At 35.4% G+C, this 27,991-nt stretch overlaps 2 protein-coding genes across 4 annotated transcripts in view; one reads left to right on the forward strand and one right to left on the reverse strand.

Annotated features, from left to right (window-relative positions):
* LOC126823894 (putative transporter SVOPL) overlaps positions 1-22,421 on the reverse strand; it is a 38,980-nt gene extending 16,559 nt beyond the window's left edge. Inside the window, exons 1-2 of one of the 3 annotated variants that reach the window (XM_050552957.2) lie at positions 22,053-22,421; positions 11,695-11,817 (exon numbers count right to left, since the gene is read on the reverse strand). In XM_050552957.2, the coding sequence (XP_050408914.1) occupies positions 11,695-11,788 (94 nt within the window). In that variant the 5' untranslated portion in view covers positions 11,789-11,817; positions 22,053-22,421. Of the gene's footprint in view, positions 1-7,275; positions 7,340-11,694; positions 11,818-13,517; positions 13,594-22,052 lie in introns of those variants that run through there. The other 2 variants (XM_050552958.2, XM_050552959.2) reach the window with 2 other exon arrangements.
* A 90-nt stretch (positions 22,422-22,511) lies between these two features.
* Positions 22,512-27,932, forward strand: LOC126823908 (39S ribosomal protein L18, mitochondrial). The gene is made up of 6 exons (XM_050552983.2): positions 22,512-22,664; positions 24,106-24,190; positions 26,227-26,304; positions 26,425-26,538; positions 26,896-27,013; positions 27,761-27,932. The coding sequence occupies exons 1-6, from the start codon at positions 22,565-22,567 to the stop codon at positions 27,911-27,913; spliced, it is 648 nt and encodes a 215-aa protein (XP_050408940.2). The 5' UTR covers positions 22,512-22,564; the 3' UTR covers positions 27,914-27,932.
* The last annotated feature ends 59 nt before the right edge of the window (positions 27,933-27,991 follow it).

The following is a 27,991-nucleotide window of genomic DNA, read 5'->3' on the forward strand; positions in this document are numbered from 1 at the left end:
ATCTGGGGATTTTTTTACTTCATCCAGGGGTGGGAACAAATTGCGGGACATTGAGTCCGAGTCGAGTCCCAAATTGCTGACTTTAATACCGAGTCAAAGCCTAAATCCTGTCCAAATTGACAGTTCATCAAGTCATCAATTCACCGTGACTATGTTTGTATTGTTATTAAAGTTATTGTTTTATATTTTATTGAATCTACTTTATTTTTTATTGTTATTCATGTTATTGTTTTAAATTATACTGAAATTATTATAGTTTGTATTGTTATTAATGATTTATGTTTTATATACTAAGCAGCAAAAGAAATGTCAGGTTGGTATGTTACTCTGAATAGACGCATTGCATTGAACTTGCCAAATGTTTTTATTGTATATTTGTGACCACATCTCCAACTTTACCTGAGCAATAAGGCTCCTTCCCAAACACAGAATTAAACTCAGGAAATGTTCCCAAAAACACAACCTGACTTCTGAGATGGTAATGTGTTCTCCATGATTTTCATGTAACTCATTCTGCACGTGCTGTTCACCGGGACCAGTCCTATAAAATGCACCCCTATACCAGGTTGAATCATGCACACTACAACGGCAGCAGCATGCCACGACTCACGACAGCTCAGAGGAACCAGGTGCATGGAAGACTCGACGCTGGCCACACTGCCCAAGGCATTGCCAATCACTTCCAGGTAAATGTTCGGACCATCTACAGGCTTCAGCAACACTTTCAGGCCACCAACACCACGGATGATCGCCCCCTAACTGGTAGACCAAAGGTTACCACAAGGCGACAAGACCGCCATGTTGTGCAACAGCATGTGCAGAATCCCTTCACACAGGCATCTGAGACAGCACATCAGACAGTGCGAACACACAGAAGACCCATCAGTACCGATACAGTGTGCCAACATCTCACCAGAGAGAACATCCATTGCCATAGACCTTACCGTGGACCGATCCTCACAAATCGCCATCGACGTGAACGTCTACAGTTTGCCCAACAACACCAGAACTGGCGACACACGCAATGGAGAACTGTCCTGTTCACAGATGAGAGTCGGTATTGCGTATCAACTGCAGATGGCAGAACCAGAATATGGCAATGAATGTGGCCAGCGTTATTCTTATCAATGTGTCATGGAACGAGACTCATGGGGAGGTCCAAGCATATAATGGTTTGGGGTGGAATAGACTTGAACCAGAGAGTGGGTCCTGTGGTGTTCCAAAATCTTGGTCCAGGGAGAGGAGGAGGCATCACAGCAGTGTGCTACATCGATCACGCTCTCAGACCCCAGGTCATAATATATTTCGCACGTCATCGAAACAAGGTTTTCCAGCATGACAACGCCCATGCCCACACTGCCAGATACTCAGGAATTTCTACAGCAGAACAATGTCCAGCCCTTAATCCGGACTTAAACCCGATTGAACATCTTTGGGAAAAAATTCAGAGGAGATTTAATAACGTCGTACCAAGACCAAACACAGCCGCTGGTTTGCGCCAGGCTTTTCTGAGAGTATGGTTCCAGGTGCCAATGGCGTTCATTAATCGTCTGTTCCATTCCATGTACAGAGGCTGCTCTGCTGTTACTGACACTCGCGTTGGACACACCAGATACTGATACTTTCGATGGCCTATCTACATGAAGATCTGACCGGTTGTACTGGAAGGTTGCGTCAGGGGTCATATGAGTGGCTTTTGACCCTATGGCACCAGACATTGATTAATCAATCAGCGCTGACGTTTTTAGTGGTTTACCCACAGTTCCGTGCATGAAATGGCGCATGCCAAGAACTCGCCATGTTTCAGTGGCTAATCCCTTACTTCAACCAGAACACAGGTAATATAACAACTCTTCCAGATCCTAGTGTAGTAAAGACAATTAAATTGAAATTTTCAACTATAAAATAACAACAAAACAAATTAGGATATAACAGCTGGCAGCTATGAATTAGTATAATGCATTGTTAAATCTGGGTTTTAAACAGAGCAAACTGATTATGTCAATAACCAGATGAGTTGGTGAGAAATGAAAAGGAAAATATTAATAACAGAAAGAGAGAGAAATGGGGTTTAATGTCCACTCGACACAATCTAGGTCATTTCGGGACTAACATATGGTTTAATTTTATTTCAATAATTCGCTTGCGCGTAGGGGTCTTTAGCAGTGGGAGGAAACCGGAGGACCTGGAGAAAACCCACGAGGCCGGACAGGCAACCCTACTCCTGGTCACATACAACCAGGGACTTGAAACCACACCAGTTGGCTCAATGACAGGTATTATGATACAGCACGCACTTGCTAACCATTCAGCCATCCAACCCCGCACTATCAATAACAGAAAGTTACATCTGTAGATACAAAACAAACTCCCAAATATTTATATATCGAGTGGCCCAGAAAAAAGAAAACAAGTACAATATTTAAAGTTCAATAATTAAAGATAGGCTGCCAGGCAACAAAACATACGCCCACAGCAGCTAAATCGTCCGAGCAGTCGACAAGGGTTGTCACATATTTATTCTTTTGTAGGTAATTAGGGGAATTTAATAGACAATTTCATACAGATGACATTATAATTTTCGTCGTTTGAAGGTTCACAAGGTTCTAAAAACTAAAACAAGGGCCGTAACTCTGTAAGCAATCTACAGAAATTGTTCAAATTCGACAGGCTTTTTTGTTTAACTAATTCAAATAATGCATATAAATTTCATACAGATCGGATGATAACTTTTGTCGTTCGAAAGTTCACAAAGTTCAACAAAGTAAATCAAGGGCCATAACTCTAGATGTAATTGACGGAAATTGCTGACATTCAATAGGCTTGTTCTTCTTCATTTCACTAATTTAGGTGATAACTGATACATAGGCTTGTTCGTTTTACTAATTTAAATGATACATATAAATTTCATACAGATCGGATAATAACTTTTGTCGTTAGAGCATTTAAAAGGTCGTAAGTAACGGAAATTGCTGAAATTCAATAGGCTTCTTCATTTCACTAATTTAAATCATGCATATAAATTTCAAACAGATCGGAAGATAACTGTTGTCATTAGAGCATTCACAAGATTCAACAAAGTGAAACAAGGGCCATAACTCTAGATGTAATTAATGGAAATTGCTGAAATTCAATAGGCTTCTTTGTTTTACTAATCTTTAATGATGCATATGAATTTCATACAGATCGGTTGATAACTTTTGTGAGCGTTCACAAGGTGCAACAAAGTGAAACAAGGGCCATAACTCCAAAAGAAATTAACGAAAGTTATTGAAATTAAATAGGTTTCTTCATGTCACTGATGCAAACAACATATACTATTCAAAAAAAGTAGGGGATATTTGATTTTTAAGTGTTATTAAAGTCACCTAATGAAACTGACGAAGAAACAAATGACAAAATGAAATGAAGTTCACATTCATCGATTTATTTCAAATGATCGTTAGACTAAGTAAGACACAGACTGACCATTATAAGGGTAAAATGATACCCGGGGTCAAACAGCAAAGTTACCACAGCATCACAACCAAGTCAGTAACGGGTAAATCCTCCTCTGTTTGCCAAACAAGCATTGATCCGACGTGGCATACTCCTAATGAGACGTCTAAGGTCATTTTGGTCCAGATTGTCCCATTCCTGTTGCAACGCAGCAGCAAGTTCTTGGACATTGGCAGGACGTTGTTGACGTTGACGTAACCTCTGTCCAAGCATGTCCCAGACATGCTCGATGGGGGAGAGGTCGGGACTCAGTGCTGGCCAAGGTAATGTGGTGATGTTCTGTTGTTGGAGGTAACCTGTAACGATCCTGGCCCTGTGACATCTTGCGTTGTCATCCTGGAAGATGAAACGGCTGCCATGACGTCGTGCGAACGGCACAATATGGACTGCCAAGATGTTGTCCCGGTAGTACTGGCCTGTAACACGCCCTGCAACAACATGTAAAGCCGTTCTTCCAGCAACAGTGATGCCTCCCCACACCATAACAGAACCACCCCCAAATCGATCATGTCTGATGACATTAACGTCTTGGAAGCGCTCGTTTCGACGTCTGTCCAAAAAATCAACAGTGAACCTTGACTCATCTGAAAACATCACATTGCTCCAGCGTCGATTATCCCAGTGTTGACGATCCCTACACCAACGACGTCTTGCCTGAATGTGATGATCTCTCCAACAAGGGATCACGCGAGGACGTCAGGCGCGAAGGTGACCCCTATGCAGTCGATTCCGAATCGTCTGGCCACTCACTCTCACACCAGTGTCTGTTTGAAGACGAGCGCTGATCTGATTTGCTGTGATGACACGATTTCTCAAGGCCAAGGTACGGATAAATCGATCCTGGGCTTGAGTTGTCGCCCTTGGTCGACCTGAGCGTGGTCTGTCCTGTACAGATTGTGTATCACGGTATCTGGACCATAGCCTGCTTATGACAGACTGAGAAACATTCATCGTCCGCGCCACAACCGCCTGTGTTGTGCCGATCTGTAGCATGCCAAGGGCACGTAACCTTTCATTTTGGGTAAGCCGACGCATATCAAAATTTGTTTTCTGGTCACTAAAACAATTAAACTGATGTTTCCACCCTGGAATTCAATGCCACAATGACTGTAACATTCAAAGTCAGAGTCGTGCAAATCTTGGGTTGGACCCCCATGATGATCCCAAGCATCACCTGCATTCCATGCGGTAGCTATTGGTGCGTTTGGGCGTCACATGTAACTGGAAATGTTTCTTCTGTTAGGTTCCATAGTGATTTTTTTCGTATTCATTTGCATATTTTAGTATTATGCCCCCAAAATCAAATATCCCCTACTTTTTTTGAATAGTATATATCAATTTCAAAACAATCAGATGATAAATGTAGTTTGTAGAGTGTTCACAAGAAATTGTGGACGATGGACGGACGGACCGACGGACTGGGGCGACGGCAATATACAACCACACTTCCATGTGGGCGTATAAAAATAAATTGTCACTTGCCAGGCAATAAATCATACGCCCACACTCAGCTAAATAGTCCAAGCAGTCGACAAAGGTTGTCACATATTTGTTCTTTTGTAGGTAATGGGAGCATTTACAAGACACCCATATCAATTTAATACAGATGAGATGATAACTTTTATCGTTTGAGCATTCACAAGGTTCTATAAAGTGAAACAAGTGCCATATTTTGTACCATCAGGGGCCATAATCCATGAAGCTACAGTTTGATATGAGCCAATATTGAAAGGATATAAATAAGGGCAGCTAGACCCAGGGAATGACATAGACCTGGTGGTGTTGCAAAACTACATCCGGTTTCCGAGTTATAGTATTTTTTTCACAGAATGGGATAATTGTTAGCATTAACCCATTTTTTTTTATATTTTAAATTTATTTACTGTATTTATTGTCTTCTAAGTTTAATCTATTTGAAATTTTAATCTTATAGCTTGTAAATAACCAACATGTAACTTCTCCAGCTGGACAATTTCACGATCTGCAGATACTGGTAGATATGATTGAAACCAGAATCGTAGGTTATCTAAGATGAATATACAAATGCAATTTCATTTTACTACAGTATGCTTACATTCGTATTTCTTGTAGCATATAGCAGTTGATGACTCTGACATTACACAATGATTTCTTTGGGTTGTATTCCTGATTGTTTTCAAATTTGATTCACTACAGGCCCGGGACTGTACAGTGCAGTGGACGCTTACGGCTAGGCCCGGATCCATTCACTTTTTTTTTTGAATTGTTTGTTTATTTGTGGTTTCTGAGTATGATGTCTTGTCCATGTATTTGTTTTTATGTAAATTAAGTCTGGTTTCAAACAATCATCCTACCTGTCTATGTAAACTGCAAAATAACTTTAACTTTTCTTTTCTGAACAGCTGTGACTCAATACAGATGTAATCTGGTATATAAAAATGATAAGCTCACACATGCTTATTTCCTTGACAGTATTTTAGTATTTTTATTGATATTTTTTGGTCCACGAGTCAATATATTTTCACTTTTAGTTAAATACGTATTTCCTTCCTTATCATTGATAGTGGTAAGAAATTGGGACACTAGATTAGATTAGACGTCTTTGCACTTCATCTCAATGACCATCATGGTCTGTGTCACACTAATTAGAAAGCAGTTTCAATTCTGATAACATCTTTTAATAATATTTATTTTATCACTTTTATATAAAAAATATCCACTTTACCCCCCCCCACCCTCTTTCTGGACATCTTCAGAAAATTAGGATGAAGGAAGTTTAATAATTCCAGTTTTTATTGATCAACTAATTATATGACAGACATCGACTCCATGTTTTCACTCCTAGTATTATCACTTAAGGATATTGTGCACCAATTTCTATATTCTAACTAAAACTAGAGTATTTTTTATCGTAACTAAAGCTATTTCTATATCGTAACTAAACCTATTTTATCTAACTAAACCTATTGCTATCCTATCTAAACATATTGGAAAGGTCTGAAACATGACTAACAGAATAACTTTAACACACAAAATAAACAAATCTGATCGACTTACTCAAATCATAAACATTTTTTATCTCAGGGATGCCAAACTGAAAAACCTGGTATTACTGATGATGTCACTAACACATTCTGGTAATGCTTGAACAGTGGTACATAAAATTTTTCTAAAATTTGATCCAAGTAGCTGTTATCAAAAGTTGTATCACTTTTTTCGAATATAAACTGATGGACCAGCTTGTTAAAAATCATCATTAACTGTATTTTAAAGCCCAAGACTACGACCAAACAAACTCTGTCTTCCTGAAAGTACAGCAGTTAGAGCGAAGAACAGTGAATACAGGCCAGGATCTCAGTGATGAAGTTGGGTGGTAACAAAGGAAATATAACTTGAAGTAATGTGTTGATAAAATGAATCCCCAAGTAATGAACTTGACAAGTCTGTGTTGAATATATAAAATAGTTTACTCCAGGGCAACAGCCTTTTACTTAATGAACATGCATACATCAACATTCAACCCTTTTAATACAATCTGAACATTTCTATTGATAATCAAGTCACTAAAGAAAAAACCTTCATAAAAAAAAACACTTTTAACTTATGTAATAAGAAAAATAACTGTAAAATATTGTGACCAAACAGAAATCTGTGACAATAAATACCTTGTATTTACAAACCTGAAGAGTTTCATCAACATTAAACCTATCCTGAGATTGTCCAGAAGAAGAATAGAATGTTACCCATCCAATGATCTGATGATAGGTGAATGAACTATTGAAAAGCAGTATAATTTACCTGTGAGAGCAATCCAAATTAAAACCCGTTCAATTACAAGCTACTTTCTATAAGTGGCCTAATAAATGGCCACAAAGAAAATTTGAATACTGAAACACCTGGTGTTTTTAATAAAGTCAATATATCTCAAACTGTCAGCTTGAATGATCAATATTTTACTTCAATTCAAATACATACATCTAATATGGGCGGTATATATAGAATATACAGAGACAGGGAGACAGAGAGAGATGGGAGGGTATGTGACATATCCTTATTTCAGTCTTTAGCATATATAACATACACTAGGCATGGGACCAAATCCTTCCTCTTGAATTGTTGACAACTCTTGTCTTTATGATCGAGGATGTTTGGAAAACTGACTCTGTTGTTAAAGGAGGATGTTTACTATCGAGTGGCCAGTGTTTAACTATGTGTTTCGATACTGTGAGTATTACAGAAGGTTTACACTGGTTTTCAATTATTTCCGCAATAATAAACAAACTATATATTTTTGGAAAGCTTATAACACCAGGAACACAAATCCAGAGAGTTCCAAGCAAAATGTTTGCACTAACTCGATTTAGGGCCAGATGAAAATTGCGATAATTTTCAAGTAAATGCTATATTATACTAACAATTGTGAAGTTGACATAAAATTAAATATTGGCGAAAACACCCAATGCCTTCATCCGTGGCAAAGAATATGCTATTGGTTAAATTTTGATTTAAACCAAAATGCAGAAAACATACTAAACAAGGGAACATACAGAATTCTGGAAATCCAATAACGGTAATAAAGAGTTATCTCCCTTCCTGTCAAATGTCTGCAATTGATAACAGTATTCCAGGTGAGTGTTGACTACTGATGCAGTATGACGCACAAGACCATGTTTTAGCACACAAGCCCAATATTTATATCGTTAATGGGGTCCCAGGGGACTGCAAGGGTTGGTGAGCGGGCGTTTACCCAGAAATTATGGGTGGAGCGCCTAGTCTGATGAGCAAGGAGATATTTTTGACATAGGTTGAGCAATATGTCTATGAAGTAATGGAGACCAGACTCTGTCTGTAGTTTTGTAAATCGCATTGAAACCACATGATTTTTTCCACTAAAACATAAACCTACACCCTTTCAATTAGACCCTACATTATTTTTACTACAGGTAGCTGTAAACCTCTAGTTCAGATATTAAGGCCGAATAACAAACATTTAAACTAAAAATGTATCTATGTATAATTGTGTAAATTGCTAACAAATATAGATACAAGACAAAAACTAATTATTTATTAAAGTAAAACAATTATTGAAAATCAAAATTATGCAGTTACTCTTCACTTTAAATGTCATCAAAAAGTTAGTCGTTATCTTCATCACTGTCACTACATGTATAAACATCAAATTCGGTTTCTTTAACAGTCTTTTTGTTTAATTTTCACATTTACTACACTTACACAGATTAGATATGTACATGTACAAGACAACTCCTGTCAGTGGTACAGGATGGGAGTGGGCTGGCGAAACAATGCCCAGTCGTTCGGAAAACAATAGTTTATTCATTATTTGATTCAATAAGCTAAATCTGATTGAACAACAGGTAAGGGGCTACATGTGTGTAGGGGGCTGATATCAGTTGGGAGTGGGTGGGGGTGGGGGGTCTGAGCCTATTTGCCCGAAAAATATCTTTGTCAACCAAATTTTCTGAACGAATCAATCGTTAACTAAAATGAATTTTCCACAAAGTTGTGATGGTGGTTTATTTTTAATTAATTACACAATTATATTTCCATGAGATATGGTCGCATTCTTCATTCTCTGATGCTTGTTGTGCCCGAAAAACTGATATACATTGCCCGAAAAATAGTACAGTTCAACGAATCTGGGAGGAGGGGGGGGGGCATAAACGTTCTACTAATATGTCTGTAAACTTTTAGTTCAGATTAGATTTGGGGCTAAATTCCTAACAAATATTTGATTGGGCGTCCTCGCTGAAGGAATTCCAACCAAGCGTCGCTAGTAAAAACTCGGTTCCACGTGACCTTATCGATGGTAAGGGACCGTAACGGGATTAAATTCAATATTAACGACAAAAACTAACGTTTGTCAACACACCAGTTTGTAATGAATGTACATTGAAACAAAGCATCCCTATACTGTAAGGGAGTGGTAATTGTATTTAGAGAAAAATAAATCAAATGCCTAACTGTTCAGTATCAACCGGGATAATGAAGATACGTACATACACCCGCCATACATTATGCTATAGGGGGAATTTGGTCCAAAAAGCAACGTTACGGTCTACTCTTTATTTTGAATTTAAAGTTCTTTTACATGAACTCAGTTTCATATTCCATCTGAATAACTAGACGCTGCCCATCACAGCCCAGTTCCCCTTCCCCACTTCCTGCACCTTTGACAAGGGGAAACAATGCTGGAAAGTTTGGGGAACTGTCTAGGTCAATACGAGGATCAAACCCTGGACCTCCTGATTAGTGAGCCTTGGACAAGTGGAAACCACGCAGGACTAGGATCAAACCCTGGGCTGCGCGGTAAGTGAGCCAGCCCTTTACTGAGTCACCGCGGCTCCCTTGCACACTGATGATGACACTTGCATAGTAGCTGTATACGTACAATGCCCCCCTCCCCCCACAACTATAATGTATGACGTATGCTCATCTTCATAAGACATTAAACTCCATTTGATTTTTTTTCTCTTTATTACAATATTGTCACTACCATTACAGTATTATTTAGTTTTTGCCATATCTATTTTAGTAAGAAAACTAAATATCTGTAGATGCTATGTTTCAGGTTAAATATTTGTTAGAACTTTAGTCTCAAATCCTATCTGAAAAATAGGTTGAACTTATATAGGCCCTTGTCTGTAGTTAAATCCTATTCAGTTTATCGAAAAAATTCTTTAAACAAAATACTGTTATCAATAATTATTGATATTTTCCATACAGGAATAGAACTCCTTTCACCATAAATGAATTTCCGAAATTCTGTATGTTCCCCTGTTCATTATGTTTTCCATGCACTACTGGAGACGCTAAAATCTATAACCCAAAATACCAATGCAAGTAATACATAATCCAGTATAAAAATTGCCAGGAAAACCCCTATTACCAGCATTATTTTAAACATACCTTATGCAAGAGCTAAATCTGCCTATTACAGGTCTTTCTTTAGGCATGAAATGTTATCTAAATAGTTAATTAGACATTCATTAACTTATCCAGACCATATTCAATTATAGATGGCATCGCTAGCCTGCGATATTTATTGGTTGGATTTGAATACATTTTGTGATGGATGATTTAAGGTCAAAATGGATAATCGAGACTTTAGTAATGCTGATTGAGTCTAGGCCTAAAATTCAATCGCTAATATCTCAGTTCAGAGTAAAGCAATTTGATTGAAATTTTCAGCATATTCTCTTTACGTTATGTATTTTTTAAATATTATAGCGAGAACTGTCAACTCTTTATCTTATTTTCCATAACGCTCCTTAAATAACACTTTCAAAAAAAGATAGAATTGTGTATTTTGAACAAAATTAACAGATAAAAATTATATCAATGTAAAATATATTGGTTCAACTGGAAGTCTCGGTTATTCTATGTATCAAATACATCCTACTTGTTATTGACTTCCTATTAATCTAGAAATTCAGATTGACTGAATAAAATTAATTCATATCAGAGTGGATAACACAGATTTGTTTATTTGAGTCTTAATGAATTTGACCTAACATAAGGGAATACAAATTGTCATCAAAAAATGAATTATAAAAGAGCATTAAAAAATATCAATAAAATTTACTTAAAACTAAAGTAACAATAAAATAAATGTTAAAACAACAATAAACTGCTTACATAGTGTGCCATAACTGGGTTACACATTTACATATTATTGCCTGTAATATGGTTTTGTTCCAAGTTACATTTTATAGTCCGTCTTCATTTGTACAGTCAGTGCTGAAAAGTAGGATGCTAAACCCCATTTAATTTCAGATGTTTTAGGTTATAGTTTGAGCTTTATTTGATAGGGATTTTATTTCAATTGACATGTGTGTGTTTTGAGGTACCGATATTGGTTACACCTTTCAGTCAAACCCTTAATCACAAATTAAAATTATGCACCTGTTGTTTTGAGATTATTAAAATGAAATGTTGATATTAATTGTTTTCATGGAAACACAAAAAAGATTAAATCAGAGAGATTTCTAGATAGACACCAGAAGAAACAAAACGGGTCGTCCTTCTGGATGGGCCGTGTCCATTTCAATATCCCACTCCCGACAACTTATTTCGGCGTGGGATACATCACTGACATTTTGATAACAAAATCATTAGAAAAAGGGAATAAAAGATAATATGCCCTGCCTTGAAACATACGCCCAAGCTGTTCTAAGGGGTTGCCACAAGGATACTTACCATTTTGATCAGCTGTGGTACCATTTCTCAATGGTATTTGTGTGTAAGCAAAGTTGTTTCTTTCAAATAGAGTGCTGGCTATCTTATGACTCATCTTCAATTAGTTACCAAACTTTTTTTAATCTGAAAAATCAAGAATAGAAATCTAGTTTATATGATCAATGACTGTGTGGTAAAGACTTCTTAATCAACTCTTTGCAGTTGAGTCAAAAGTAGATTGATAAATAGAAATATTAATTAACACCAGACTTGAGGCATTGTATACTATTATACATCAATGGACTTAAAATGGCTGTCAAAGGCAAAAACATGAATAGTTTTCATGATTAGAAAGATAGGCTGCTAGGCAAAGAAATGTGCTCACAGCAGTCTTTTGTAGGTGATGGGGCATATAAAAAAAACTCACTGAAACTGGTCAATGTTAACACCACATTAACTATCTGAAATAATTTAAATTTGATTGGCTTTAAGTTCTTTAGAGTGCTAATATTTATTAAAGAAAACAAGCAATGGTAATCAGATAAATTGTTCAAGTTATAAAACCGCTGAAAATAAATAGGCATCTCATGAACAGAAAGACCGTGGACGAATTTCAAACCAATCGGATAATATCTTTAGTCACTACAGGGTCCACTAGATTTTAAAAAGTGATCAAAAGCAATAACTCTGAAATTTAATTAATATCAGTTTCTCCATCTCATGAACATTAACAATGTGTATAAATTTCAAGTCAATTGGATGATAACTTTAGCCTTTAGTCCACAAGACTTTTCAAATTGATGATGGGCAATAACTCTTGACAGTAATTATCGGGAATCATTGAAAATCAATAGGATTTTTTCGTCGCATGAACATTAACACTGTCAACAAATTGGATGATAACTTTAACCCCTACTAAAAGCTGTAAAAAATTAATGGGTTGAAAACATTTCTTATGATGGTCAAAAGATTATCTGAGAGTTCTACTTGGTAAATACAATTTGGTGAATGTTGTTTTATTTCTGTACTTTATATAAGCACTGTGGCAGACAGACCAGTTACAGGTAGTGGGCTATTAATATCTCAAATCCCATTATCATGAAAATGGGTTAAACATTGCTACTCCCACAGCCTTTGGGAAATTCTACATTCACAAGTATCTATTTGACACCAAGTCATCAGAACAAGATCAAACTGTAAACTACATATGATGCCCAGCTACTGGATTCAAATGTTTACTAGTCCAATTACAAACAAACATCTATACTAGGTATTACTTTATGCTAAGGTCTGGGCAACCCCAAAATGTGGCACACTTAATTACCGGTAGGTCCTTACAGCACACAAAACATCAGTTTCACATTAAGAAAAATAACTAAATTAATAAGGGGGGCTAGGAAGAAGTGTGATTTTTGATAATTGAAAAGGTGCTTCCAATACTTTAAAGACACCAAATAGTATAATATATTGTCCAGATATTTAGGTTGGCATGTTAGAAAATTTGTGTCATAGATTTGGCATGCACACATAATCTTTACAGCCACAAAGTGCCCAGCATGTCAAAATCATCTGATAAAAATATGTAAGGAAGGTTGACCATCTTGGTTATTTTCGAATTTTCAGTTTACCTCTTGATTCATCCGCCTAAAAATTATGAATCATTACCAAAGATTGCTGAAAATATAATTTAATAAATCAAACAATCTTCATCAATTTTAAGCTGAAAATTTTAAAGTCAACAAAAATTGCCAAGGAAAAGCGATAGAGATGGCTGCGGAGGAAGAAAGAAAGATTTGCTAAATATAACTACATTCAATAATCATAAAATTGGAGGAAATAATTACATGTCTTTGTCCATCAGGTTTATCGCAAACAGGTTTACAATTCATAGAAGTTTAATACAACCTGCTTAAATTGAAATGAACAACTTTATGTCTGTTGTTTTGCTGGTTGTATACTTTATATGTTATACAGAAGGAAGTCATTATTTAATCCTCTTACCAGGACAGAGAAATGATAATCTGTTATTTTTATAAACAATTATAAATCTGTGGATTTAAATTAATACATGTCATATGTTTAATTAAAATAGGATATGTATAAAATTGTTTTTTTTTATCAAAATAATACTAATATCTTAAATATATCATAATAAACATTGATAGAACAACTTTAAATTGACCATTGTAACACTTTATTTCAGGATCAACAGTTTAACAACTTATTATTTCCTATATATCGAACCCCCAACCAGTCTATAGGTTCCTCTGGTCTCTCCAACTATTGATTCATCTTGTGTGTGTGAAATAACTTTACTAAACGTCCGCTTCCACCGATTCATCTTACATACATTTGTCTTTTTATATAAATTAGTTACTACGAAAGTGTTGACATAAACATAAAATTATTGAAGGATTAAGTCATATATTAAGTTACTATGAAAGTGTTGACATAAACATATAATTATTGAAGGATTAAGTCTTAAGGCATATAAAACAATAGTTAAAGAAACAGATCAACCACTTTACTTGCCAGCCTGACATGGTTTCAGTTGACTGACAGATTAATTCATGCCTGCCTCTAATGACTAACCAAGCATTAATGAACATTAAAATACAGATTTGAAATTAACAGAATTAAAAAATAATAAAATAACATATGACCTAGATATTGGTATGCAATTTAAACAATAATTGTAAAACCTGTTACCAGTATATGTATTTGTCACGTTCACTTGGTCGGTAATGAAAGGATTTACAAAACACTAAAAACTGCTGAAGAGTAACAACCCATTAAGTAATTTTCAGAAATCATTATAATTTGTCTGGCTTCTCCAATGCTAATCTGTTATACAAAACTTGGTGATGAATTTAACTGTTCAACTGTTGAAATATCAAAACGCTTTTTTGTTTCATGAATATAAACATTTATTTAAAATTAAATACAATCAGATGATAAATTTTGCATCTAGAGTGCTCACTAGATTTTTCAAAGTGATCAAGGGCCACAACTTTGGCCATACTCAAAAGGTTTCTTTATTTCATAATCTTAAATAGTGTGAGTCAATTGGATGATAACTATGGTCTCTTTTCAAAGTGATCAAGGGCAATACTTCAAGCAGTAATTATCGGAAATTGTTGAAAATTTATAGCCTTCTTTTCTCATGTGTAATAAGTCAATTGGAAATTAAAGATACATTCCCGCGTACAAATTGGGTGATTTAATGGTATATAAGGACTAAAAACATTTTCAAACTAATTAATTTGTCATAATTTTGCTTCAAATCCTTCTCAAACATTGTAATTGCCAAGGAATGCCCTGCTATAAAAATTCAATCAAACCAGGTCATGTTTATGTCACATGACTTACCTCTCTCGCAAAGTCCACTACCCGCATCTTTTTCCGTCATTTTTATCTCAGAAAGTGTTGTACGTCTAACTCTTCATAAGGTTTATCAACTTGTACATCAAGCGCTCAATGTTTGCATGTGACCCTTGACATCATGCATGCAGAAATTCCTAATCATCAGGCTGTCGATTAGGGGAACCCTTACATTTTTGTCCTGTATACGCCCCATGAGTGTTTTTCGGGGAATCCAGTATTTTTCTAGTAAGATTGGATATCTCTACTTTCCATATATACCAAAATTGCTAAACTTTTATTGGAAATAACCACCCGATAAATACTATTCTGGGAACCCATCTTTAAGCTTAGTCGGTAGAACGTGCAAAAGTAACCATTGATGACGGACAGATAGATGGACGGGGTAACGACAATATATGACCACACTTACACTGAAATATTGGTGTATAAAATATACCTATGTGTATTTTCTGAAATATACTGAGCGCCATGGAAAACGCATCACTTAGTTTTTCGTATAACAAAATGACCCTGTAAACATATCTTATTTATTTTGCTTCTTATTGTGAACAATATTCAAATGAGAACACATCAATAACAACACCTTTGTACACTTATGGATGTTTAATCTGTAATCAACGGTACAAAGTCAGAGGGGTCAACACCAAAAGTACGACACAGATGCCAATAGTGCGTGTGTCCTCCACGGGCTCTTACGCATGCTGTGCAGCGACGTTGCATGGAATTTACCAATGTTTGAAAGAAGGCCTGGGGCAAATTGTTCCATTCTTGGACAAGAGCAGCTTCTAAAGCAGCAATGGTGTGCATCTGTAGTCTCCGATACAGACGGCATCCAATCTCATCCCAGACATGTTCTATCAGTGCCATGTCCGGAAACATGGCTGGCCAGTCCAAGACATTGATGTTGTTAGCAGCCAGGTAGTCCATACTAAAACGGGCGGTATGCGGACGTGCATTATCCTGTTGGAAGTGCTGAAGTTGTGGGTGCGCTCGAAACATCGGAACAACAAATGGTTGCAAGACATCATCACGGTAGGCTACAGCATTAACGCGACCCCTGCAAATGTGTAGGGCGGTCCGGTGATGAAATGTGAAGCCTCCCCACACCATTACACTTCCCCCACCCCATCGATTCGTTTCGAAGACGCAGCAGTCTGCAAAACGTTCCCCAAGACGTCTCCACACACGTAGACGGCCATCAGCGTGATAAAGATGAAAGCGACTCTCATCACTCAAGAGCACACTTTGCCAGTCTACTCTTCTCCATGTCTGGTGTCCTTGAGCCCATATCAAACGCCGCTGACTGTAATGATCCCTGAGGATAGCTCCAACATAAGGTCGTCGTGCACGGAGTCCTACTTCTCTTAGACGACGTCTTACGGTGTTGGCACTTACTGGTCCTTGTCTTCCGACGACTGCTGCACCTGTTCGAGTCGCTGGGCGGAATCTGTCACGCAGATGAGTGACCCGAATGTAGCGGTCTTGAGCCTGGGTTGTAATGCATTGTGGACCAGGACGTTGACGGTCACGTGTTGATCCAGTAACTCGAACAAGTTCCACCAACCTTACAATAGTGGACTGATGACAATTGAAGTGTCTGGCAATAGCACATGTAGATATGCCAGCCCTGGACATTCCCTTGGCTTCATTCCGTTGATTTTCAGTAAGTATCGGCATCTCTAGCTCGATTCCTTCACATGTCCAACAACAAATTACGACAGATTGACGATTCACAGTTCATGTACTGCACATTAAGTTGAAAACATGCTTTTAAAGGGCTCACATACAATGCTGCACGTGAAAATTGGGTTTTTCATGTGCATCTCGTGAAAAAAAATTTGTGCACACGGGCCGATATTTTTTGCGTTTGGAAGCATTGTGTGAAACAATAGTTCAAAGTATTGCATAAAATTATACATACAAAACCACCTAGTAATAAAATATTTGGGATAAAAAGTGATGCGTTTTCCATGGCGCTCAGTATAGTTTCTGGTAAAACCTGGGTTTACAAAAATATGCAAAACTTGACTGGCAAACTTTGGAGTGAGAGCCTTAGCTCAACTGTCTGTCTACAAAATATGCAAAACGTGATTAGTAAACTTAGGAGTGAAAGCCTTAGTTTAACTGTCTGTCTACAACATATGCAAAACTTGAATGGAAAACTTGATTGGTAAACTTTAAAATGTTGACCACACTATACTACTGGCTAACATGATCATTGAATGAAAAAACATGTAGTAATTTGTACAAACAAGCCTCAATAAATAACATGACTAGCACTTGACATGTTGAGTTCATTATAATCTTGTCCAACTCTATCAAAAAATCATTAACTGTGAGACATATGGTACATATATTAATGACATATTTAGTATTACACTACATGGGATATAAATTCATAACATAGTATGGCATAATCAGTAGTGTACATGTAGGTAGGATTTTGGATTGAGGAGCAAAGTACCTAAATTTTCCAATATAGCTTACATATTATTCTGTATGTAAAGTAAATCTAATGTCAAAGCTTTTCTACTATTGTAAATTAAATGGAGTGTATTAGTCGACAAATTTCCAAGGAAATGTTCCCAAATTCTCAATTGCTTAACAATTCTGACATTCCCATAGTTAATAAATTTGCTCTAAAAACAAATATACAAAGATATATCAATGAATGGAGATCCTGACTTCACATTTCACAAGCTATCAGTTCAGACCATCTAAACGTCTATCTAGACTGTACAATACAAACTTTACGGTAAATGACTTTATTTCTCACATTGTCAAGCAGAATATAAAATTCTAATGCGCATGAACATTTTCACATGGTCCAAAAGATCCAATTATTGAAACAGCCATGCTAACATTTAAGTATTTAACATATATTCGTAAAGATAGGTTGCCAGGCCAAAAAACATACGCTCACAGCAGTTAAGTCATCTGAGCAGTCCATACAAGTTGTCACATTTTATGCTTTTGTTGTAATGTTGTAGGATAAGATATGATTAGAATTTGAAGATTTTTCCCCACTGCTTATCAAAGAGAATCGGCAGTACCTCAAAAAAGTATCAATAAAATCATCACCAAATTCTAATCGCCACTTTCATTTTATTTTTGGCAAATGCCAACTGTAGCATTAGCCTTGTTTACACATTGTATAAAATAGTTTTGAATTACTTTTCAACTTGTATCTCTTAATTTCACTAATATTACAAAATCTTACAGATAGTCATGTGTGAAAATAATAATATGATACAATACCGGTAGTTAATTAATGTAACACTGATACCGGTACTAGAATAAATTTAATAGATTGTTCAAAATGATAGATACCTCAATATCTTTGATCAGCTAGAACTGAATAATTTACCAGTACTGTTATAATATTTACAATTATTCGTACAAATTTTATTGTCTGCATGAACAATGGGATGCTCAATTTTGTTATTTTTTTGCTGACTGCTATTTCAGATACTACTGGATGAATAAAACCAGATGGTACTAAAATATGCATATCAAGATTGAACATTATTCAAAGAGCTATTAATATTACCAATTTACTAAAACAAAAAATATATAGATACATATTTAAAGCATGTATACATGCTGTTATCTTTTATTTCAATATAGTATGGCAGTTTAATGATATTTTCAATAATTTATATCAACATCATGTTTGTGGTTCAACGATCAATTTTTAAAACTGAAATAAAGATAAATCTTCGACATTTAAAACACAAATTATTTGTCAATTTAAATCAACACTAATGTTGTAATCTTACGGGGAAAAGATGGGCTTCTGATATCCAATATTTAAGACAAAATAAACATTTAACCATTGGAAAATGAATCGTGTACCATAATGCGTTTCAGTCCCATTTGTAACAAGGGACTGTAGGAACGAGGCTAGACATATTCCACAAGTCATGTCAAATGGTGACGTCATAGTCTTATCTGGAGAGCATGTGCAATAAATACTATGTAGACTGGAATAACCAGATGCTAGAGATTGCCAGCCATTCTGGCGTATTTCGCCGAACATAACTGATTTAAATTAAGAATAAAATCGGAAACAATTGAATGTAAATCAGTATATTTAAATTCATATTACATTATTATTATGCGTTGTGACCCATTTGTGTCAATATTAGCGATTTAGCTCCTTTAAACATGCATTATGCAAGAGCTAAATCTGCCTATTGCTGGTCTTTCTTTAGGCCTTAAATGTTACATAAATTCTTAATTAGACATTAATTAACTTACCAAGACCATAATCAACTCTCGATGTCATCGGATGCCTGCGATGTTTAGTGGATTTGAATACATTTTGTGATAGATGAAATTACCGTAAAAATGGATAATTGAGACTTTGTTTATTATCATAACAACGTTAGTAATGAATTGCTAATAATATCTAGTTTCAGAGTGAAGCAATTTGAATGAAATTTTCAGATTCTCTTTTCATCATCTATTTTTTAACTAATATTGCGAGAACTGTCAGCTCTTTATCTAATCTTACCTAATGTCCCTTTAATTGTAATGAATTTATCATTATCGATTGGCACCTGTAGCAACAATATTAATAATTACATGAATACCTACAACAGTAGCTATATTATTGAATAAAAAGTATATTTAGAAATTTAAAAACTTTCAGTGATGCAGCTAAATACTGCTTTGCATTTGGCAGGAATTCAGTTTAATAACGAATAACGGTTTGTAAAGTATTTCATTGCTCTAACACTGATCATTAGTACGCCCACATTTTGTAAGAGATGAACATATAACAAGCTAAAAAATGATAACAACATGCGACAATATCAAAAGAACCCAAGATCTTTGAGATATAAACATACATATTAAGTTTCATAAAAATTGGATAAAAATTGTGACTTCTAGAGGTTCCATAAGCTAGAAATGCAATTTTTTGTACAATCAGGTGACATAATCCATGAAGTTACGGTCCGGTTTGCGTGAATATCAAAAGGAACCAAGATCTTAGGGACATAAACATATATCTTAAGTTTCATCAAAATCGGATAAAAATTGTTACCTCTAAAGTGTCCACAACTTTGGTATTACATACTTAAACACATATTTTATCGGGCAGTTATGGTCCAATTTTTTCTAGGGTGTAACAGTGATATATATGAACTTTTTTTTAAAATCGGATAAAAATTGTGACCTCTAGAGGGTCAACAAGCTAAAAACGCAATTTTTAGTACAATCAGGGGATATAATCCAGGAATTTACAGACTGATATGCGAGGATGTCGAAATTAACCGAGATTTTTGGGATATAAACATATACTTTAAGTTTCATCAAAATCGGATAAAAATTGTGACCTCAAGAGGGTCCACAACCTTGGACTATAACTCATTTCAAGATGGCACCTGATCTTGTTTGTTTATATTTAATCATCTATTACCTTCTAAAGATTAGGACTTAATTTACTTAAATTTAAATAAGGAAAATGTCTATTAGCCTCCTGGCATATAGCCTACAATTCAGATCAAAACATAGTGTTGAATGTGGGTTATCTGCAATGTGTTATTTCCATAGTGCTGAGGTGACAATCTCTACAAGATTAAATTTTATTTTTGTAGATTTAGCTATCTGGCTTTATCTGCAGACCTATAAGTTTAAATGTAGAAGGACATCCACAGTATTAAGTTAATCAACAGGAAGTCAACTGAGATTTCACCTGATATTACCCATATTCAAAGGTCCAGAAGTACTGTTGTCAAACTTAATACCCATTCTTAAAATGGACATTAGTGCATTGGAGACTTTCGACATTTGGAAATAAATAATTCTTGATTTGACTATAGTTCTATAAAGGACGTTAAAAATAAACTGCAAGCAAAATCTAAGATAAATCGGTTCAATCCAGCCATGACACATGGACGTTCACTTTACTCATTAATTTACCAGTTGTCAATTGTTTCTTTTGTATTACTATTAGGCCTACTTCTTGAATTTTAATAAGTAGATGAATCTAAGGTTGATATTTTTCAAAATTAATTACAATATTCCCAATGTAATTTTTCACCTTTGCTACTACATAATAAGGTTTTTTGAAATAAAATGGTATGATTTGAATAAACTAATGGAAGATACACCTAAAAATGCCATTTTATAATAATATCTGAAAATTCACGAAAAAAAAAAAAAAGATTTATGAAAAATCTTTGGTTTTTTTGGTCCAAATAAAAAAAAAATGTTTTATTAGAAGCAATAAATTTAATGTTTGAAAAAAACCCAACTGAAAAATTCTAACTTTTGAACATATGTACATGGTTTCTGTAACTGAACCAATACCGTATAATCAATGCACAATTCAAAATTTGACAGGTAGGCTACCCAACTGCCATTAATTCATTAGTGGACGAGTTAACTTGCATTCCTTTATATTGTACAGGTGTTTACAGTGACTGACACGCGACTAGCATTCAGTTGTAAAAAAAACCTCCCCACTATACAATTTGCAGGTAAGTTTAAAACTTTCGACAAAGAGCAGATGGGGCACGTTTGTCAGAAATGGGGTTTAATTGCATCCACTCGGCACAAACTGGGTCATTTTTATTTCAATAATTTGCATGCGCACAGGGGTCTTTAGCAGTTGGAGGAAACTAGAGGACCCAGAGAAAACCCAAAAGGTTGGACAGGCGACCCTACTCCTTGTCACATACAAGCGGGAATTCCAAACCACGCCACTTGACAGACCTTATGATCAAACAAGCAAGCATTGAACCATTCGGCCACCCAACCCCGTCACGTTCAGAGTTGAACTATAAAGCCTGCTATATAATGGAGCTATTTTCAAATGGAGCTATTTTCAAATGTTGAATCAAAAGTTCAGACCTCAGCAGCAGTGGATGTTGCCAATCCCATTCAAAAAAGTTTAGATTATAGTTAGATTTAGAACTAACTAGTAAGAATAAGAACCATGATTATTAAAACTTCAATAAAAGTGTCTACTATTACTAAGTACTTACAAATTTACTGATATGTGGAAATCGATGAAACTAGTAATTTCTGATTATAACATGAACTGCACAGCTGTTTAATTTACATGACTGGTTCGTCATACATTAACGCCTTTATTATTATTTCAATCCGACTGACGATTGTATCAACTATCATTCCATTCATTCATATCATTAGGCCTATATATTCGATCTCCATCCGTCAGGCCGTTTTCTGAAACCTGGAGGAAACAACAAAAAAACAGGTCAGGATCGAGTGAATATGTTTCATAAATTCTTCATTTCTGAACAACATGGTGCATTTTTCTGTTTTCGACAAAATGTTGTAACTTTATTATAAACTTAATTACAATAGAACAACTTTGAAATGGAAACATATTGAGGGAATTATTCCATTACCATTCAAAGGGAGAACACTCCAAAAGATCCAAAGTAAAAGTAGTGGGGGAGATAACTCCAAAATTATTTTAAAAGTAAAAGTAGACTTCTCTTCCGGTAATTGTAAAAAGCACGGCGATGAAATGGTTCCTTTAAGATTATCTAGATATTTTAATCCAGCTGTTTGTGATTTTGGTGTTTTTTCGTGCCTTACTCGACAACAAATACTTCCTAATCATCTTGGTAAGACAAATTCAGAACTGCTATCTCAATACCTCAAAGGAATCACAGGCCAATGTCAAAGACTGTGAATTTGACCACGCTGAAATGGGACCACGTACATTTGTAACTAAAATAAGACTATAATAAACTGAGATTTTAGACATTTAACTAAGTATATGAATTGATCGAGACAATATTATGACTATCTGAGCTTTTACTTACTCCAATTAAATTTCGATTTCTCACTGCCCAATGGTTCTCACATTTATTGCAGTTTCTAGATATTGTGTTCATTAGCCCGGTTGGCGTCAAACATTTCTGACACTACCGTCTACTTAAACCCCATTGGCCATTTCATTCATTCATTCCCTGTAGATAATACAGATTTAAATCATTTAGGACCAGGGGAGAGAAATGGGGTTAAATGTCCACTCCAACACAAACCAGTTAATTTTGGTACAAATACATGGTGTACATGTACAATTGTTTTTTTTCAATCAATAATTTGCTTGCATGAAAATTAAGCCCTTACTTAGTTACAACTTACATACAAATATTACAAGTGTGGACTGGTAACCATGTCACTTGAGTCGATGACAAACCTTATATATATGATCGAAAACAGTACTGTTTTGATTATACTTTACCTGCTGGTCTTGCATCTCATTATGAAGTAAATCTGATCAGTTTCATTTGGCTCTCATTCTCAAGGTGATCCAATTCGCTAGATTTTTCGATAGTTGCTCTTTGGGAATTGTTGACAAGTATTTAAGACAGACTACTTCCCTGCTGATGAAAATATATAAGAGAGTGGTGTGTGTGTGTGTTGGGGGGGGGGGGGGCGGGGCGGGCACTCCTGTGTCTAAAAATATATTGATTTGAATGGTATCGAATTTTGGAATAGCATTCGAGGTACAGTATGACTTACAATATTTGAATAGTGGGCTAAAATAACCAATGGATTGGATGCAATCTATTCATATTGGTGGTGGGTATAATAAACTTTGAGTTTGTCTTGGTCATGTCTGAAATTGAATTTACACTTTTCTGAAACAAAACTCATCACTCCTGCATGTAGCATAACTTTGTATAATCTCGTAATTATCGGCAAAAGTTCTCGTTTGATCTACTTATGTATGCATTGTTTAGACATGTTAAATGAATTGAAGAATACAATTGAACTTACATGATTTGGGGAATATTGGTCTGAAATTATCTGTATTGTTTATAGATTAGCAAGACAAAAATACCTATCAAAGTTCAACAATTTCTAATAAGTACCTACTGAGTTATGACCCTTATTTACCTACTAAAGAATACAAATTTGATAGCCTTTATATACCGCCGAGTGTGTTGTGTAAATTCTGTTTGCATGCTTCTTTTCTATCTGAATCGTCACTGATATATTTTATAGTCTTAAATTTCCCAGAAACGTAACTTGAGGACCGAATCTTACTTTCAGGATATTTGTCAACATCAGCTAGTGTATTATCAAATGATAATAAAGATTTTAAACCAAACCCAGTATTTATCAATAGAAACCCAAGGTAATTATATATATAAACTGTATTTTTATTTGCCCAATTTTATTGTGAAGGACATTAATACATCTTACATAATTGTTGTAAACTCTTTGTAGATTCATCATAACTTTTAGTATTTAATGTCCACTTCCAACGATGGTGATATCACAGACAAGTTGTATTTTTTATACACCCACATTTTCATGTGGACGTATTATGCAGTCGCCCCAGTCCGTCCGGACGTCCGTCCGTCCGTCCACAATTGTTTGTGGACTCTCTACAGGTCACAATTCTTATCCGATTTCGACGAAACTTGAAATATAGGTTTATCCCCAAAAGATCTCGGCTGCTTTCGATATTGGCATGTATCGGATCGAAACTTCATGGATTATGGCCCCTGTTTGTACGAAAAATCACGTTTTTAGCTTGTGGACCCTATAGAGGTCACAATTTTTATCCGATTTTGTTGAAACTTGAAATGTAAGTTTATAACCCAAAGATCTCAGTTCCTTTCGATATTTGCGCATATCGGACAGTAACTTCCTGAATTATGGCCCCTGATTGTACGAAAAATCATGTTTTTAGCTTGTGGACCCTATAGAAGTCATAATTTTTATCCGATTTAAAAAACCATTCTATTATATCACCGTTACACCCTAAGGATGATTGAGTTCGAATTTCGTGAAAATCGGCCCAAAATTGACAGACAAAATGGCCGCCATTCGTTCCCAAATAGCGTAAGAATATGGTATATCAAGGTTGTGGACCCTTTAGGGGTCACAATTTTTATCTGATTTTGTTGAAACTTGAAATGTAAGTTTATAACCCAAAGATCTTGGTTCCTTTCGATATTCGTGCATATCGGACCGTAACTTCCTGAATTATGACCCCTGATTGTACAAAAAATCACGTTTTTAGCTTGTGGACCCTATAGAAGTCATAATTTTTACCCGATTTAAAAAAACGTATTATTATATCACCGTTACATCCTAGGGACGACTGAATTCGAATTTTGTGAAAATCGGCCCAGAATTGACAGACAAAATGGCCGTCGTTCGTTCTCAAATAGCGTAAGAAAATGGTATATCAAGGTTGTGGACCCTATAGAGGTCACAATTTTTATCCGATTTTGTTGAAACTTGAAATATAAGTTTATAACCCAAAGATCTTGGTTCCTTTCGATATTCGCACATATCGGACCGTAACTTCCTGAATTATGGCCCCTGATTGTACGAAAAATTGCGTTTTTAGCTTGTGGATCCTATAAAGGTCATAATTTTTATCCGATTTAAAAAAACGTATTATTATATCACCGTTACACCCTGAGGACGATTGAGTTCGAATTTCGTGAAAATCGGCCCAAAATTGACAGACAAAATGGCTGCCGTTCGTTCAGTTCCTTTCGATATATGCGCATATCGAATTGTAATTTCCTGAATTATGGGTCTTGATAGTAGGAAAAATCACTTTCTTGTTAGCTTGTTCTCTATCCATCTCTCGAAAATGTGGCGGTATCCTGCCTGGCAGCCGCTGGTTTATTATGCTTAGCGCACATGCAGGGGTCTTTCCTGTGGGAGGAAACCGGAGTACCCGGAGTAAACCCACCAGGTTGAGAGGGCACTCCTATCTTTTATCCTGTTGTTTTCTTGGTATACATGTATATTGACCTGGTTCTAAATCGTGATACGAATTGTATCGTAGAACTTGAATCGCAATATGTATTGTAACGTGTCTGCAGTGGCAATAACCAGCACTAAACCCAACACACTCTTTAGTACTCTTTATTTATAGTTTAAGTACACATATAACGTACTTCCAGTAACAATAAACTAGGTCTTAAATTAGTTATTCATACATTTTTAATCCTGATATTATAAACTCCAATTATCACAAAGTCATCTGATAATCCTGCCTAATCCAGATCCCCTCCCCTATCTTTACTGTTCTTGAACTGTTTATCTAATGATACATTACATGAAGAATTGGTGAAATGCTTTATATTACCTGGTTTATTAAATGTAAAGGTATGATATAATTATTTATTATTTGATTATTTCTAGGTGTTTAGAACAGACAGCAATAGCTCCCAAAAGACAGGGTTGGACTTTACAATACCCGACTAAAAACTATTATTATAAGTAAGTTATTGTCTGTTTTTTTTACAATAAAATATTAGAAACAAGGAAAGCATGAATTGGTGATTATTCCAATAATTGATTTTACCAGTATGATATATATGATGTATATTTGTATTTCAGATTAAAATTTGAGGTAACCCACAGGCATACTACAGCTGAAGTAGAACATAATACAGAAGTAGTAGTAGTATCAGCATCTACCAAAGAATGGGCAATTAAACAAGGCCTTTACAGGTGAAATATTGTGAAATAATGATTTTAAGCAATATTTATTGATAAATTCAGCAAGTAGTTTGTAACTGTTTAAGTGATATTATCATTTTTTTTGTTATTAACTATCTTCCTGTGTGAAAAAGAGAGAGAGAGAAAAGTTGAACAGATGACCCTACTCCTTGTCACGTATAACCGGGGAATCGAAACCATGTCAGTTGACTCAATGACAGACTTTATGATACAGTGTGCACACGCTAACCATTCGGCCATCCACCCCCCCCCCCCCTTCCTGTGTCAAGGTTCTAATAATACTAGTAATGCTACCATGTACATGTACCTTGCCTGGAAAACTATTTTTTTTTTCATTTTTTATTACAGCACATTAGATATATCAGCAGCAAAGAATATTGGTCGAATATTGGCTGATAGATGTCTTCAGGCGGGTATTACTCGAGTTTTTTATGATGAAAAGTCTGAAGATATAAATTCAGAGAAGGTAGGGGTCAGAGATGTTCAACTAGATAACATTTGAAATAGCCATTTGATATCACTATTTGTCTGGGATTTTTTTTTGTTTTTGTTTTTTTTTTTATTTTATACCACACACTATAATGCGGTCATATATTATCATCACTCCATCTGCCTTTTGTTCACATTTCTTGTTCACTATCTATAATCTATTGAAATTACGATAGGTTGTCTATCACATTCATCATTCAATGATTTTCGATAACTTCTGGAGTCATACCCCTAATTAGCACCCATAGAGTCTAGAATTATAATTCGATCTTACTAAAAATTTATATTGGTGGTCTATACTCTCTACCTTTGAAAGGTAGAACCCTATTAATTATCTATAATAATCCCTATAGTTATTCCCCTTTGTTACAAACTCTTGTTAGCCTCTCACTCTAGTGGGTTCAATTATTATCCAATTTTTTAAGGAATTTGAATCAGTTGTTTAATATCAGCAAGTGATATGATGTTTATGATATATTACCCCTAAATTATATATTATAGACACACCTGTGTGTGATAATGAAAAAGGGTAGTTAAAAGGGTAGTTGTCTATACTAAACTAACATGTCTTGTAGGTGTTTGTTTATCTACTGATTATACCAGTAACCCTAGTAACTACTGAATATACCAGTTACCCTAGTAACTACCTATTTCTAAACCAGTCTACAAACTTGTTCTCACTTTCAATTCTGAGAAAAGTTAATTCCAATTGGTTGTTTTACAGATGCAAGTATTTCTAAAGGCTTTACGAGATGGACAGTTAGTACTGGAAGAACTAGACTATGTAGCTCCAGCATTCAAGCCAGGAATAGATTATAGAAAGCCTAATCGTGTTGGCGAGAAGAAAAAATGGCAGGATGATTATCAAATAGAATAAAATATATGTGATTATTTAATGTGTGAAATTTTTTTTTTTTTCATTTGTAATTTAGCAAAACAAATTATATATTTACTG

This window comes from Patella vulgata, chromosome 6 (genome assembly GCF_932274485.2).
Source record: "Patella vulgata chromosome 6, xgPatVulg1.2, whole genome shotgun sequence".
NCBI classification, from domain to species: domain Eukaryota; kingdom Metazoa; phylum Mollusca; class Gastropoda; family Patellidae; genus Patella; species Patella vulgata.